The sequence below is a fragment of the Coturnix japonica genome, chromosome Z (genome assembly GCF_001577835.2).
Source record: "Coturnix japonica isolate 7356 chromosome Z, Coturnix japonica 2.1, whole genome shotgun sequence".
Lineage (NCBI taxonomy): Eukaryota > Metazoa > Chordata > Aves > Galliformes > Phasianidae > Coturnix > Coturnix japonica.
The window spans coordinates 60,214,354-60,231,028 of record NC_029547.1 but is presented as its reverse complement, the minus strand read 5'-3'; the positions used below and the strand labels follow the sequence as shown (position 1 = coordinate 60,231,028).

The following is a 16,675-nucleotide window of genomic DNA, read 5'->3' as shown; positions in this document are numbered from 1 at the left end:
AATATTCAAGTGGAATCTGGAGAGCTGTCATCATTAACTCAAAAATCTGACCATGTCTCTTTAGTATACTTCCATAAGATCTGTCTTACCAGAGAAAAGCACCTCTCAGCTCACGTCCTATTCATGTCATTACTTCTGGCAGTATGCACATTTATGAACAGCTAGTGGTAAGGATCAAGTAGAAGAAGAGTAAAGAGAGCTCACAAAAGAATCGCACAACCACTTTCTCCGAAATGAATGAATGCATTAGTTCCACAAAAACATGGTGAAATAACCCACAAGTTTTATGTTTTTATTGGTTTTTAAAACGTAAAAAGGCAACAAAAAGTAAGTTTTGTTGCTTATATACCTTAACTACAGTACATATTTTATGTGTGGCCCACAACTCCACTCAGTGCAGCCCAGGCAGACCGGAAGGCTGGATGCCCATGTTGTAAATCGTTATGAGTATCAAACACAGTATCCTTTAAATATTCAGCGGGTCATTCGTGTAACACTCAATTAACTAGCTTCCCACAGCCAGTAAAGCACGGTGCCTTCCACAAACAGTTTACAATCTGAAGTGCAAACACATAAGCAGAGTTCCAGCACCGCCCCGCCGCAGTGAAACCCCTCCTCTCATTGCATGAAGCGGCGCCGGCGCGCCGCGCTCTTTCCTCCCCTCCGTCCCTCCCTCCTCCCGCGGCGGCAGCAACCACGGCGGCGGCAGGACCGGCACCGATGAGGCGCACGTGCGCGGTGTACGGCCGCTGGGGCTGCACCGGCTCTTTGCGGAGGGGCCGAGCGTGGTTGGCAGCCGGGATCAACCGTGGGGGGCGCGGCGCCGGCGGGGCGCGGTTCTCGGAGTGGGGCGGCGAGAAGGGCTGGAAGGGTCAGTCGCAGGGTTGCCCGCAACAGCTGGCGGAGCGCTACGCGGACCTGGCGGCCAGCCACTGCGAGGCGGTGCAGCAGCGGGAGGAGGGAGAGTGGCACAACGCGCAGCTGCGCCTGGAGAACGTGCGGCTGCGACTGGAGAACCGCCGGCTGCGCCGCGAGAACCGCTGCCTCTTCCACCAGGCCTTGCTCGGGAACGGCCCCCACGAGCCCGAGAAGGGCGAGCGGCAGGGATCGGGAGGGGAGGCGGAGGCGCTGAGGGCGCAGCTCGAGAGGCTGCACGAGAAGCACCGCCTCGCCCTGAAGCATCTGCGGCGCTGCCAGGAGCGGGCGGAGCTGGACGACGAGGAGCTGCAGGAGCTGCTACGGGACGACCCGCTGCCGCCGGCTGCTCTCGAACCGGAGGAGCCCCGCGCCGCCCCCGTAGGCGGTCCCGAAGAGAAGGAGGCGGTGCTGCCGTGCTTGGGGCTCGGCGGAGATGGGGGTTGTGCTGTCCTTCCGCACAGCCCGATCTGTGGCAAGTTGCTTTCCGAGCCCGGAGATCGGTGCAGGGTGTGATCCCATCGCCTAAACGTGTGCCACAGCAGCGCTGCAGAAGCCGGGAAAGGGACATTTGGAAGAGGTCGACGCTGTGGTCGAAGAAGGTTTTAAAGCTGCCGTCGTTGTGGAGAGAATCGTCCCTGTTGGCCCCATGTCATCTCAGAGCAGTCAGCTGTTCTGTAGGCAGGATCGTGTAGGCCTCGTAGCACAGAGACTATCAGAAGATGGCTCTGGCCAATTCCTAGTAGTCTGTTATTTCATCAGCTCTCTGGTGAAAGCCACTGGTCCATGGAGTACCACGTTGCCTGGGCATTGAATGAGGAATGGAACCTGTGTCTCTAAGAATGGACTTTGTTTACCCTCACATAAATACTGATTTTTATTTTGCACTTACATAAAACCACAACTGTTAAATAAAAACAAGACCCAGCAAATGGTTATCTCAAGTGTGATTTGTGTCTAGCATTTATTTGGTAATTGTGGGTGAAACATACCTCAGGCCTTTGTAATGCAGTTCCCCAGAGTCCAAGAAACCATCTTTCAGACCTCTCCTCCTTCTGTATCACGTCAGCATAAACCTCTCATAAAGTGCACTAACACTCATGGCTTGTATCAGAAATGTTGTTGCCAGCAGGAGCAGGGAGGTGGCTGGCCCCCTGTACGCAGCACTAGTGAGGCCATGAGTCCTGTGTTCAGTTTTGGGCCTGTCACTGCAAGAAAGTCATCCAGGCCCTGTGCTTTAAGGGATCTGGAGCACGAGTCTTATGAGGAGCAGCTGAAAGAGCTGGGGTTATTCAGTCTGGAGAAGAGGAGGCTCAGGGGAGACGTTATTGCTCTCTGTAAATCCCTGAAGGGAGGCTGTAGTGAGGTGGGGTTTGGCCTCTTCTCCCTTGTAACTCATGATAGGATGAGAGGGAATGGCCTTGAGGTGCACCAGGAGAGGTTCAGGTTGGGAGTTAGGAAAAAACTCTGAAAGAGGGATCAGGCACTGGAATGGGCTGCCCAGGAAGGTGGGGGAATCACCATCCCTGGAAGTATTCAAGAATCACTGAGGTGTCAACTAAGGGACATGGTTTAGTGGGGACATACTGGGGATAGGTGAACAGCTGGACTGGATGGTTATAGAAGGCCTTTCCAACATTGGTGATTCTCTCTCTGGATTTGAAGCATACCATTGCAGAAGTGACCTCATTTGTCTCTAAAGCTGACATTTAGCCTAAACCTTGTGTTGATGGCTGGCAGAAAATGCAGAATAACTTTGAAATTGTCTGGTAAGTTACAGTGTTTATGCATATGAAGTGATTGCAGAAGTGAAAGTCTTTTCTTTTTTTGAAAATCTGTTTCAATGTGAATGAGTTTGTGATCCTGAGTGGCAGTGAGGGACCTGGTTTAGCTGTGAGTCTTGGTAGGGCATGCTGATGGCTGGACTTGATGATGCTGAAGTTCTATTCAACCTAAATGATCCTATAATCTTATGAAGTGCTAGTACAATTGTATGAAGTACTTATATTTTCCTCGACATTTTATTGTCATCTATTTGTTCCTCTTAATTTCTGTTTGCTACCAGATAGGAGTCAAATCTTGAAGTTCTAGCTTTTGTCTGAATGCTACCTCCCTGGTTTGGATGGGAGTGCCTTACGGAGAAGAATTCCTACATTATAGTCAGCATACAGCACCATGCTCTCCTGTTATCTTCCTTTTAGCTTGATCTTTTTAATTCAAAATCATTGCAATTCTATTCCAACGATTTTCAAAACCATGTAATTCAAGCCCGTTTGTTTTTTTTCAGCACAATGTATAAAATCATTAGGCAACACTGGCTGCCTGATCACTTTATTAAACTGCAGTGTTTAAAAACATGAGCATATATTCCCTTAAATTTATTTGTCAAAAAGATATGTATATATTTATACACATACATTTATGTAGTTGAGCAGAGCCCTGAATTCAGTAACATCTTGCATATTTGTTAATATGGCAGAATTGTTTTGTGTTTCTTAAATGCTTAATCTTTTTTGCAGACTTTTACTTACCCTTCTGTCCTGTGCCTCATGTAAACAAAACATGAAGTGTATGTTAACATGGAAGCTGTATGCATGACTGTATTAAAATACCTGACTAAAACCTTCTGGAGCACTGAATGAACTTGATGGCAATTACTTTAAAGCACATGCATTTGAATAAAATGGCTCAGTGTCGGTGTGTATATATGTATATATGCACTCCATTGCTCTTTTGAGACCTAATTTAAGTTTCATTAAGTATTGCACTTTGAAAGAGCCTTTGTCCTCTATACTCATCTTGAATATGTGAGGGCCTTGGGGTGCTTTAGCTGTCCGCAGAGAATAATGAAATAAATTAAATGTCTCTGTATGATAAACTAATGCCATTCAGATCACTCTAATTCAGCTATTTTCCTATCAAAGCAGGCATCTGCTTTACTTTCTTTTCCATGTATCTCCCCATGTTCTGTATCCCATTTTGGTTTTGTTCAGTTCAGCCAAGACTGAGCTGAATGAGGTATTTATGAATTCCAAACTTGGAAATTAATTAAAGAAGTGACTTAGAAGCAGATCACAAAGTAACAGAGTCTCTTTTTGAATGTTTTGAACTGCTGTCTGGTGTCTGCATTGTTGACTGGGAAGTTCAGGTGTTAGTGCCAGGGGAAGTCGTCTTTATGTGTCATATCCAGATTGAATTGAATGATCACTCTAGTTCTGAGGGCCCACATCACAGACAAAGCTGTGGCAGTTAAGAAGTGCGTAAATACAGTCACTCTGATAAGTCAGTAGTCATTTCTTGTGCTGTAATAACTGCCTACAAAAATTACATGGGCTACAGCAACAACAGCTGGTGTGTTTGTATGCAAATTGCTAACAATTAGCTGCACCTGTGCTGTTCTCATTGCTAAATACCCTTTAGTGTTGTCTGTTCCTCATTCAGATCCATGACTCGGTGTTCATGTGGTAATTCTGTTTTTTAGATAGTGACATTCAGTCATTTTCAACCTAATATTACAACACCTTGTTCTCAGCTGAGATTTCCATGACTTCTAATCTTGACTGTTGGAATTGTTTTTAATTCAGGACTGATGCTTTTTTGAGAATTAATATTAAGAAAAAGCTTTCTCCTGATTTTGTAGGTAGAAGAAGAGTCAGTTTTGCTGTGCTGCGCTGGTGAGCAAAAAAAATGTGTCTTTGCTCTTCACAGTGATTGACTGAATCTACAGAAAATCTAAAGAGTCTGAAATAAGGTATGATTTTACATCAGGAATTGGTTCAGTAAAGGATTTCCCCCTCATTTGAAGGGTTTCCACATCTTATGTGGGTTTGCTGGAAAAAGAATGGTAATTTTTGTGACACATTTGTTAACCTGAGGGTGTTGTTTGCTAAAGCCAACACCTTAATTTTTTGTCATATTATTTGTAATTGAGGTCCCTGCTATTACTACTGCTTCTTCAGTAAGAAAAGAATGATGCAATTTTATGGGAGTTTTTTATGGCAGTTGAAAGTTTGTAATTCTAACCATACTGGAAAAAAAAAAAAACAAACAGCGAAAGCACTTATTGACCACTGAGCTTTCCATAAAATGAGCTGTAACATAACTGCTGTCCAAATCAGCTGTCAGTTTACATTTCTGTATATTTAGTTTGTTAAAATTTCTGGAGGAATCTGTACTGAACCGAACAGTGTCATGTACCTTTCATTTATGCAGTACTCAGAAGCGTCCCGGTGTGTCTTCTCTATCTAAAAAGATATATTTTCTGGTCAGGTTTTGATTAATCCGCAAGGCCTCTCTTGTTAATTAGCTGCTACTGGTTGTACCACTCTGCTTTTTCAAATCTTCCTTAATACTGTTTCAAGTTTGATGCAGAAATCTAAGTTACTTTCAGTCTGTATCAAGTACTCTTACCAGAGTTGCCTCTCTTTCAGACCTTCCAGGAGAACTGAGTATTCCATATTAGCTGTTCTTGAAGTGTCATTTCCATGTCTCGTATAATAAAACGTCTAATAAGAATGTTCTGGTCTTGTAGCAGTGTGAAATATGATTCATATTCAGACCAAAAACATGTCTATTTTGGACCAAGAAAGCTTCCAGTTCTGCTTTATAAAAGCTTGTGGTTTTGTGCCTATGTGTAGATTTAACACATTCAGAAGTAATAATCTTGCATTAGGCATAGGACTGAGTCTTTGCAATCAGATGTTGAATTAATCTTTTTTTGTTTTTCTCTAAACATACGTATGAAAACTTATCTTTGTGTTTGTGCAGAGTCCTTTTAGTGCGATGATTATACTGTATATTTGTGTAGTCTCAGGCTTTTTACAGCAAATGCTCTATTTTCAAAGCAGCTATTTCAGTAAATTAGAAAGTAGCATTCCTACAATGAAATTTCCTTCCAGCTAGTAAAACAAATTCTATTGAATAAAATTAAGGTTGATGATGCATTTCATTAGGAAACTGACCTAGCTTAATTTGTCAGGCTATTCCCGTGTTTTCAAAGTTAACTGCAAATTGCAGTGCTGCTGATTCACTTGAAAATTTATAGTGTACTACTGTGTTTTTGTAATAATGTTCTGTGGAATCTTAAGTCAGCATATGGTGCCTTTTTGGTTGAAATGGCAAATGGGCTTTCTCTGGTTGTGTGGAAAGTATTACAGAACATTGTGTGTAGATATGAATTTTGGGGAAAACAATATGGTATTACACTGACATGCAAATTATAGAAGTAGGGTGGATTAGTATAACTTCATTGAGTCATGGCAATTGGAACTGTGAGCTGAGTTCAGCCCATCAGTTAAGTGTACAGTTTTGTGCATCAGTGGACACAACTTATTTGTCTGTAATTATACTTATCTGCATCTTGGATTTTTTTTGCTTTTGTTTGCCTTTTTCCCCCTCTTGCAACATACTGGCTGCTGAGTATTATCCTTTAGGTAACACTAATGTTTTAGAACATATAAGGAAAGAATTAACCATTTTACTACTACCCTGGTTTTCTGGGAGGAAAAAAATGGCTTTGAATGGGAAAGGAGGAAGCAGTACAGAAAATGTTGGAGGCACCGAGTGTGCAGAATAGAGAAGAAATGTCATGAGCAGTGGAAACATTTCCAGGACAAACTGAAAAAGTTGTAATGAAATGATAATGCAGGGTTTGGAAAGTATTTCCTGGGTAAGAAGAGAAGGAATGAACTTAAAGGGTATCTGAGCTCACAATTCAAAGACAATGTTTTAAAAGTTATGAAAGCAAACGGAAGCAGAAATTGGTGGACATAGAAGAATCCATTACAGAGTGACAAGATCTATGAATTCTTCAGAGTGTTAAGTAAAAGTGAGTGCTGTAAGAAGGTGTAAATAAAATCTTTAAGTGTGCAAAATGACCTGTGTGACTGTGACAATGTGCGGTTACCTTCCTGTATGTTCTGTGAGGTTGATAATGCACTTTTCATGTAATGAGGTGGAGACAGACTCCCTGTGTAGTCTGGTAATCTCCAGAAACTGTACTTCTGCAGTCAGTGGAGATAATCATCAGGAGAGGCTCTGTGCTGTGTAAGGAAGGGCAATGCAGCTTGCCCTACTCTGAAAAACTGGTGACAGGAGAACAGACAAATCAATACTAAAAAGAAGATTTTTTTCGCAATAAATTCAGTTATCATTGGTGATGAAGTAGCTTATCTAGATAGTTGCTATAAGCATGACAACTGTGGCAAGAAATGATTGAGTATTCACTGAACTGTTGCTTGTAGTGATTGTTTTTTACAAAGAGATCTTGCTGTAAACCCTGCAGATCCCTTCCTTCACCTGAGAAAGAGTGTGTACGAAGGAACAGATTATTCTATCTAATAGGGACTATTTGCTTTCCTCCTCGTGCTGAGGTGGCTCATGGCACTACCTGAGCATGAGTCTCACTTTGCAAAGGACCACCAGCAAGGGTCTGAAACCATCCATCACTGGAGAGGCACGGCAAGTGCTGTGCCATTGCAGATGTGGCCAGCAATGCTGCATGAACCCTAGCCAGTAGCAAGGGCTGTCTGTGGTTTCCAGTGTTCATCTGACTCATTTCCTCGTGGACAGCGGGTACTCTCAGATAACCACAACTGCTTTAGATGGAGGTAGGATAGCAACTAATAGTGATGGTGCATGCTTGCTGGAAAACATTAAGTGCCAAGTGGTGAGCAGTTCAGCAAAGATGAGGATGCATGGAAAAGATCTGTCCCCACATCTACCTTGTGCACAGTGCTTTTTCACTGTGTGTGATGTGCCTATGTCAGTGAGCAGGAGGAGCTGCCTTCCCCTCCTATTAAAAAAGCCTTTTGAAAATGGAGGTGACAATTGTTATTAGTAAGATCATTTCCCATTCCTACTTTTTTTAAATTTTTTTTTTTTTTTTTTTTTTTTTTTTGCCTTCAGTCTTAAAAGGAACTGACATGATGGAGCCAGGTATTTTAAATGAACAGCACAGGACAATTAAAGTTAGATGCTTTTAGTGGTGGAAAATTACCGTTTTTATTGATGTTGGTCTGAGCTGTTTCACAGGATATCTTTTCAATACCGCCACATAATTTATCTTCCACAGCTTGGCGTGTTAGCTCATTAGTTTGAAAGAAGTGCTTTCGGAGGCTCAGTGTTTTGAAGGCAGAACTGAAAGATATTAAAGAGCTGGAAGGTAGCCTTTTTTAAAAAATCTTGATTTCCAATGGAGGCAGCACAGTTAATTACTCGTCTTCAGGTGTGCCTATATTCTCCTCTATTTTTCCTGGTTCTACACACATTTGAGACAAGCTATTCTGCTTGTTGTGTAAATGAGTACAAGAAGAATTTCAGTCCTCCAGTTGGAAGTGCAGCCTTTCAATAACCTTCTTTAGTTGCAAAGGAGCAACACTACATTTCGCAGTTGAGAATGGATTTATTAATTTGGCCTTTAGGCACTCCAAGGAAAGCAGGTTTCAGCCACTGAATCAAATCCCTTGGCTCAGTGGGTGTGAACAGCATGGTGACTTTGTTACAATGGGATGGGCTGCTGAGAATACACACAGTAGTTCATAGATTGACAGAATCATTTTGAGTTGGAAGGGAGACACCTGCAGCAGATCACAGTGCCCAGAGCCCAGCCCAGCCTGGCCTTGGCTGTCTGCAGGGACAGAATGTTTCCATAATTATGGGTATATGCTAAGTTTGTTTGTCTGTTCGTTTGTTTTGGGAGGGGGGAGAGGAATGATTTCAGAGTATGTTGATGTTGTTAATATTTTATTATTGAAAAAGAAACAAAATGTTTTGATGTCTCAGAAATGTTACACTGATTTCCAGTGAACTTATTATCTCTTAAAATCTCTGCTCTGAATCAGAACAAAAATGTTGGATGATGCTTTGCTTTAGAAGAGATGTCTTTTGGTAAGGTTGTGTCACCTGCATGCTGAACGTGATATCCTGGCTCCACTTAATGTGGCTCTGCTTTAAAACAAAGCAAATAGGTAAAGCAAACAGTGACAGGCTTGCAAACAGAAAGCTTGCTTGTTACCAGCCCTGGGGAAAGAAATCTGTTAAACATTATTTGGTGTTTTATTTACAGTGTGTTATGTTGTCCTATTTGACAATATCTTTCTTACAGAAGGTCATTTTTATTAACCCTATTTGTTCGCCATCCTATCAATCTCGTTGCCAGCAGTCATGCTGCTATTTATGATTTTCCTTCATCAGCAGAGAATGTGAAATTAATGTGTGCAGGTGCCTCAGGCACCTTGCAATTACACATTAACGTGGGCTGAAAAAATTCTAAAATATGTAAGGAATATGACTTTTAATCATTTTCATGTTAAATTAATACTGGGGTTTGTTTAAATATGTAATATACTCTTAAACTGTTAGAGCAATTAAGCAACTTCAGGACACACTTTTAGCATGGAGTTGATTGAAAACAAAGCTGTTTTATGTTCCAACCTGCAATATTATCCTTGGTCTTGGCTAAGGTGAAGGAAGGACTCTATGTGTCATGAAGTGACTTTTGTAAAATACTCAATGTGTGAAATAAAATGATTTTGCAAGAAGTCTTGGCACTCCTATTTGCTGCTTCTGGTCTGTGGAGCTACTTGTAGCCAATAGAAAAGGAGCGCGAGAGAAAGTATTGGACAGCAGTAGTCTAAGTTTTGAAATATTGAAGAATGTTTGAAATATTTGAAATTTGGAGAAGGAAGGATTACATTTTAGATTATTGAAGATCATATACTTGAAAGAAAATAATAAAATAATAATCTGTGAGGCAGACAAAAAAGCAGAAGGCCTGGGCTGCACCAGCAGAAGGCTGGCAGCAGGGTTAGGGAGGGGGTTGCCCTTCTGCTCTGCCCGCATTAGACTCCAAGCAGAGCACTGTTTGCAGGCCTGGGGCTCCCAGCACAAGAAGGGTGTGGAGCTGTTGTAGTGGGTCCAGAGGAAGGCCATGCAGATGATCAAAGGGCTGGAGCACCTCCCCAGCAAAGATAGGCTGAGCTGAATGCTAGAAGGTATTTGTTTCTCAGAGGATGGTGAGGCACTGGAATAGGTTTCCCAAAGAAGTAGATGCTTCCTCATTGGAGATTTTCTAAGAGGGGGCCCTAAGCAGCCTGATCTAGTGCTTGCTTTAGTGGTTGGTAACCTTACCTACAGCAGATGATCCTTAAGGTCTCTTCCAACCCAGACCATTCTATGATTCTATCTTATTAGTGGCTGTGGTTTATTGCATTGCCATTCACAGTGCGAATGCATTACATTTAGTTCATGCCCAAAATACCTGCCTAAAGGTCAAAATTTTCTGTTGTATGCAAGCGTTGGCAGGAGCCATATTATATGTAATGTTCTTTTTTTTTTTTTTTTTTTTCCTCTCGCTCTTTTTTCTTTCCAGATTGAGATCTTGAGCTGCATAAGCATATTTACAGAGGTGAGAGCAGTCAATGGATAAATGTGATATGCCAAAGTGTCTAAATGACTCTTTCCTTTTACAGGATAAATGAATCTCTTACCTTCATCTGAAACTCTTGGTCAGAAAATCTACTACTTACATTCATGTCTTCTGAAAATAAACAGGAAAAGTTAACCAAAAGCACTGCTAAAAATGGAGAACAAAATCAATCATAACATAGAACTAAATGTAAGTATAAATACAACAATTTTTTCTACTTGTGAGCAGCAACTGTTTAATTTTTACTAGTTACTGATGTATGTGACAAGTTGTAACCAATGAAGATACATTTGGTGATATCAAGGTTTGTATCAACTACACATTAGGGTATCACTGATAACAAGATTATACTTTAAAAACATGTTCTTTGGAAACCTATAAACATTGGTAGGATGAGGAGTGAAAGGTGAACAGCTTATCCAAAATAATGAATTCTATTTAAGCCTTTCTGTTGTCTTAATAAGCCGTTCAATTTTGTTGTAAAAATGTTTTGAGAAGTTTATAGGATGACTTCCATGATGCAAAAATTTGCCTTTAGAGCAGCAAAATATCTATCAGATTAAAACTCCTCACTCTATAATTGAGAATGTTTTTCACACTTGTATTTGACCTCTGTAAGATTTTAATGACTTTTATTCTACTCAGCCAACTCTACCATTATTAAGGGCTTATATTAAGGGCAGCTTTGCTGCCATCCTGAGGGCATCTTACTCAGTACTGAATTTAAAGATAATACATTAGTTTTGAACACAGCCTGTAGCTAAACTGGGTGGAATTAATGTCTTTTTCTTGTGGAAAAAAACAAGGTCTAACACATTTAATTTTTAAAAGGTTCATTTTCTGTACTGACATCCTGTTTACAGGTAGAAGTTCAAATGTTGAACATCAATATTATGATCACTTAGAGAATGTGCTTTGTTTTGATAAGGCACTGAAGTTTGGATTGAGCCATGTCACTGACCACAGCTAATTACTGCCATTATCCAGTAGTTAGGTTCTAGGGATAAAGGGAAAGAAAAGCAAATAATATGACTCACAGTTAACAATCAGTGTACATACTGTTGCTCCACTAAAGCTATTCTTTTTTTTTTTTTTTTTCTTAATTTAACTATGTATTAAAAATAAGAACTTAATCAGTAATGTAATTTATAATACATAGATTATTTATAAGGTTACAGCATTCAGTAACATTTGATGGGTAACCACCACGTAAAGTTTATATCGTTTCTTTCTTTTCTCAGTTTACAAGTTTTCCTCTCCAGGTAGCATGAGAAAAACAGCACGAGAGTGCCAGTAAATAAACAAATGCAATGAGGACTTGTAGCACAAATTATCGTTTGCTGTAATGTGGACTGACAGAGTCACATTTTCTAGATTATATCCTGTTATAACCTATCACTAGCAAGAATGGATCGAGGTGAGTAAGAATATATGTAACTTTTTTGCACTAAAAATCTCCTTCCTAAAAACCTGAAGATGGTACTTTTCTTTCTAAATGCCTGAACTCTCCCTGCAGATAACATCTAAATATCTGGAATGTAATATCAGAAGTTTTGAATATCATTTACTGATGTTGGAAAGTACAATCTGTTTCTATCTGCACACCAGCATGTGTGCCTTCACTTCTGTATTGAAATATATGTTTCTGATGTGATTGCTGCTATATAACAGCATTCCTGCAGCACCTGAGCACAATATACTTGCAGATGAAATGAGCACTGTGCTAGAGATGTGGGGATTGTTATGGTTTGTATTCAGTAGCCTTAAGTTTCTTGCTCATCCTTGTTAGCATTCTGATTGCAGACATCTCACTTGTCCTTGTATTCTGTAAAGCTTGACTTTGTGTGGTGTTCAGTATACCCTAAAATCTGACTAGGTACAAGAGGGAGAAAAGGAAATGAAAGAATAAATAAAGGTAACATCATGAGTATATCTGAATATATTCAGTTGATGTTAAAAGTGTGAAGTTATGAAATCTGCAAGTTGGCTGGTGCTAGTAGCTCTGGTTTGTGATATCTATGTATTTTCTGCAGAAATAACCAGACTCAGACCAATCTTTCTTTTGAAAACCTGTGCGTCCTTTAGGTGCATCCAGTGATTGCTGTGTTGGAGAGTTTGCAGGACTGATGACTTAAGTCAGATTTAAATTCCAAAGAAATAATTTAGTTTCTTAGCAGCACTACCAGTGATAGAAATCTGTTCTTAAAAACTCTCATCGGAGGTATGAGTACGAAGCTGTCAGTCTTCCACACATCCTAAATGAGCTGTGAAGACGTGGTTCTGAGGGGATGATGCTGTATTGGTAGGTCAGTTGATTTGCTGTCATGTGAATATACAGGTCTCCAGTATCTCCCAGACTGGATCGTGCATTGGATAAATAAGAGTCAGAGGAAACTTTTTCTTACTGTGGCCAAGAATTCCTAGCTGAAGGCTGATGTGTTTAGACTATTGCCCCTACTTGAAAGAGGGTTTCCTCCATTCCTCTAAATGCTTACCTTGTTTTCCTTTGTCTTTGCAAGCCTTGTCTACTGAGAAGGATATTCGCACTATTTGTCATTTGTGCTTGTTTCATCCTTTTACTTACAGCCTCATCCATACAACTGCACAGACATTTTGCCCCTTTGGTGGTTACATAGTTCACCTACATTTGGAAAACTTGTTGTGCCACCAAAGTGTGAGGATATATTTGTGTACTACTCTTAGTTTGCACCTTTTAGTACCTTTGTAATGATGTTCAAGGTTAATTACATCTTGTTTTGTCCTTTCATAATTTAGAGGTATCAGCAGCCTTTGCTTTGTACAGAACTGTTTTTTTCCAGCTCTGGGTATTGTATTATCTCTCATGCCAAGCAGTATTTGTCAGCAGCCTTGGAACACTTTAAGATTGTTGTGGTTTAACCCAGCAGGTGGCTGAGCACCACACAGTCATTTGCTCACTCCCAGTAAGATTGGGGAGAGAACTTTAAAAAAGAACAAAGTAGAATTTGTGGGCTGAGAAAAAGCCATTTACTCAGATAGAAGAAAAAAAAAAAAAAAAAAGGATAATAATTATGACATATATATATGCAAATATATATATGAATGTATATAACAAGTGATGTGTAAGCAATTACCACCCCCAAGCTGATGCCTAGCTCACCCCACAAGCAATGAAAGAGAGCAAGATGAACTTCCACTCCCTTCAAAATTGATTCTGCATGATGCCGTATGATATGGAACATCCCTTTGGCCAGTTTAAGTCAGCAGTCCTAATTCTGTCCCCACTCAGCAACTTGGTCTCTTCACTAAGAATGGCTTTGGCGTTGTCCAGCACTGCTTAGCAGCAGCTAGAAACATCAGTGCATTAGCAGCATTGTTTTTCTCCTAGAGCATCATACCAGACACTGTGAAGAAAACAATTCCACCCCAGCTGAAACTAAGACAAATATACTTACACACAGCCTACTAAAACAAATAAGCGTTGTTTGTTAATATTGCTACAGGATGCCTGCCCAACTGTTATTTCTACATACACAGCCTCTGGAGTCTGTGTTCTCCTCAGGAGCTGCAAGAGGAAAGAATTTTCTCACAGATACAACGGCAAATTGGAAATAGCCGTGCTTCAGATGTTTTTTCTGCTGCTGTTTCATGACTGTGCAAAGAAAACTAAAGAATTCAGAGCTGCAGTACTATAAAGTACTAGAATTATCCCATTACAGCTGTGTTTCATAGGATTCAGTCAGGGTTTATATGTTTGTTATTTTTTCCAAACAATACTTTAATGTAAGGTATTTTGGCAGCACAGTTAGACAGTGTTCTGTGGAAGTCAAAAGGAGCAGAAAGCATTGTGCAGAACAGAGCTCCAGATTAATTTTAGCTACTTTTCTTTGGAGTCATTGTGGCAGCAAAAGAACTGATTGGTTTTGCTTTTTCTGGATTGCAAGCCCTGTTATTTGGTTATCATATGTTGATGGTGTCCTGGGTTTGTTAACAATGGAGAGATAATTAGGGATGAAAATTCATTGAGTGATGGACAAGGTACATTTTTAATAATGTTAGTTATGTATCTTGACTTAGCTCTAACCTAAATGGCAGACTCACTCAAAACATAGTGCGAAAATCAACTAAAGTGATATTAATCACAATGAGAGAATGAGTCAGCTGGAGTATTAATAAGCTTGTGACCCTTCTCAAGCTGACTGGTGTTATCCTGATATTGTCCCTCATACAGTTAGGAGAAGCACTAATTAGTGCTTGAAAATGGTAAATGAGACACACTTCAGCCTTTAAACACCCCAGTGAACGAGACAGGGAAAGAAATGGCAAGTGGCAGCCCAAAGCCTCAGTCAATGACAGAAAGTAGAACATTTCTTGCTTTAGTAGATGAAGCAGCTGGAAGTAACAATTAAAACAACAACAACAACAACAAACCCAAATTTAACAAAACATGTTATTGATTGCAAGGGTCACTTTCAAACTAGTGAGCTAAACTTTTGTCTTCCATTTTCTTTTCTAGTTTTTTCCACCCATGACACAATTTACCTTGTTTTTAGCAAGGTCTTTAAGCTGAGTAGGACACAAGATCCTACTGGCTTTTCCTGAACCCCTGTAGCCTGATGCTGTGTTGTCTGATATCTCAGCTGTTTCCCATACCTGCTCAGATAATAAATTACAGTGGGCACACAGAGAGAGACTCAAATGCAAGCACTGTTAGGTGTGTTAAGCTTGTACACGATCAAAAGAACTGCATGCACCTGTCATGAATGCTAAGGCAGTGAGGTGTACAGGCACTGCAGGCAGCTGCAAGTATCAGGGACTGACCCAGGAGTATCAAAACATGACTGTCAGCCAGGCCTGACCCCAAGGGAGCAGGACACTCCTGGGCATCAATCACCTCTGTGCTAGGGCACTAGGATTGGTTTAAGCAGCATAGCCTGGGGCATAGAGATCTGTGAGTGCACTCAGTGCCCTGAACATGAATTTGTACTGATGTAACTGAAGTAGAGTTTCTCAACTGTGTATTTGGATGCTGTCTTTGTTTCCTTCAGAAATGTTGGTCTGCAGTCAGCATGCCAACCTGTTTCATCTCAGTGATATTTAGGATTCACAATGATCAACACCAGGCCATGTAGGGACCTCACTGTTGTTGTTTGTTGGCAAAAGAAATGTGATCCCAAATTGGCAGACAAACCAGACTTGCAGATGCTCAAGGAAAACCAGCTTATGAGGGGAGGGGGACCACTGCCAGCCCCTCTAAAAGGTAACTGGATGAAACCTGGCAGGTGAGCTGCTCAGCACACTTGTTGTGTGATAGTTACAAAACTGTAATTCAGTTCTAATTGGCATGAACAAAGTATTTATTCATTACATAGAAATCTCAATGTAGTGTATATATATATATATATATATATATGTATGTACATATACATACAAAGATAACAGTCTTCGGAATACCAAGGCTGAAGTGTCACTGTTCTGCTCTCTAATCTGCTCAGCATCAATTTGGGGGAGGAATATGCACGTTCTTTTCACTGTGGTTTATGGATAGTATCTTGTTTGTTAACCTGCAAGCAACAGAGATCCAAGAAGAGATCAGATTTCCTTTCCTATCTATATACAATTAGACACACACCCCCATCCCTCCCTTTTTTTTTTTTTTTCTTTTTCTACCAGCAACATCTAATTTGATGTTATTATGAAAAGAAATACGTTTAGAGTTGCAAAGTCTGAATGATAAATTAGCTGAACAAATGGGCAGGTAAGCTGAAAAGAGCAGCAGATGGATGTCGAACCAGATTCTCTCTCACTGACATGTCGTTGTCTCATGAAGACAGGAGAGAAATGGATGCCATGTGCAGAGGCAGATAGGAGAGTCTTTGGGCTGTATTTTCTTACTGATCTCTACATTACAGGGTAATAACCACATGAATATTGTGGACCTTCATCGTCATTTTAATAGATTTTGCTGTGAGGAAAAGCAAGTTCTTGGGCTTATTTTTCTCCACACTCTTTACAATAATGGCTAAATCATGATGCAAGCTCCTACTCTGGACACCCAGGAATCTTTTTCCTCCACAGCCCATTCTTTGTGTGAGATAGTCCTTGTTCACTACGCATAGAGGCAGCAGTTTAAGTGATTCTGTGCGCGTGACGAACTAAAGATAAATGCAAATTTAATCCAAGAGCATGAAAAATAATCAATTAAGAATTCTCATTAACTATATTTGGTACCTTAATTGGCCTTTTTGACTGTGTAATCTCAAGAGATAATTATTTGTGGTGCTGGCCCACTCCTTGTTGAATATTGTCTTTTAATTAATTTCAGAAACTGATTTCACACCTTTTATCCTTCCT

The 16,675-nt window shown here is 40.5% G+C and overlaps 1 protein-coding gene and 1 long non-coding RNA gene across 3 annotated transcripts in view; both read left to right on the top strand.

Moving 5' to 3' along the window:
* Positions 1 to 364: 364 nt before the first annotated feature.
* Positions 365 to 1,859, top strand: TUSC1 (tumor suppressor candidate 1). Its single transcript, XM_015849910.2, has one exon. The coding sequence runs from the start codon at positions 721 to 723 to the stop codon at positions 1,429 to 1,431; it is 711 nt and encodes a 236-aa protein (XP_015705396.1). The 5' UTR covers positions 365 to 720; the 3' UTR covers positions 1,432 to 1,859.
* An 8,531-nt stretch (positions 1,860 to 10,390) lies between these two features.
* LOC116652525 overlaps positions 10,391 to 16,675 on the top strand; it is a 28,719-nt gene continuing 22,434 nt past the window's right edge. For both annotated transcript variants that reach the window (XR_004305649.1, XR_004305648.1), the window contains exons 1-2: positions 10,391 to 10,531; positions 11,584 to 11,759. This is a non-coding gene — a long non-coding RNA (uncharacterized LOC116652525). The remainder of the gene's footprint in view (positions 10,532 to 11,583; positions 11,760 to 16,675) is intronic.

Bases quoted from the DNA above. Each gene is read 5' to 3' on its own strand.
- TUSC1 (XM_015849910.2), top strand. From the start codon at position 721: ATGAGGCGCACGTGCGCGGTGTACGGCCGCTGGGGCTGCACCGGCTCT.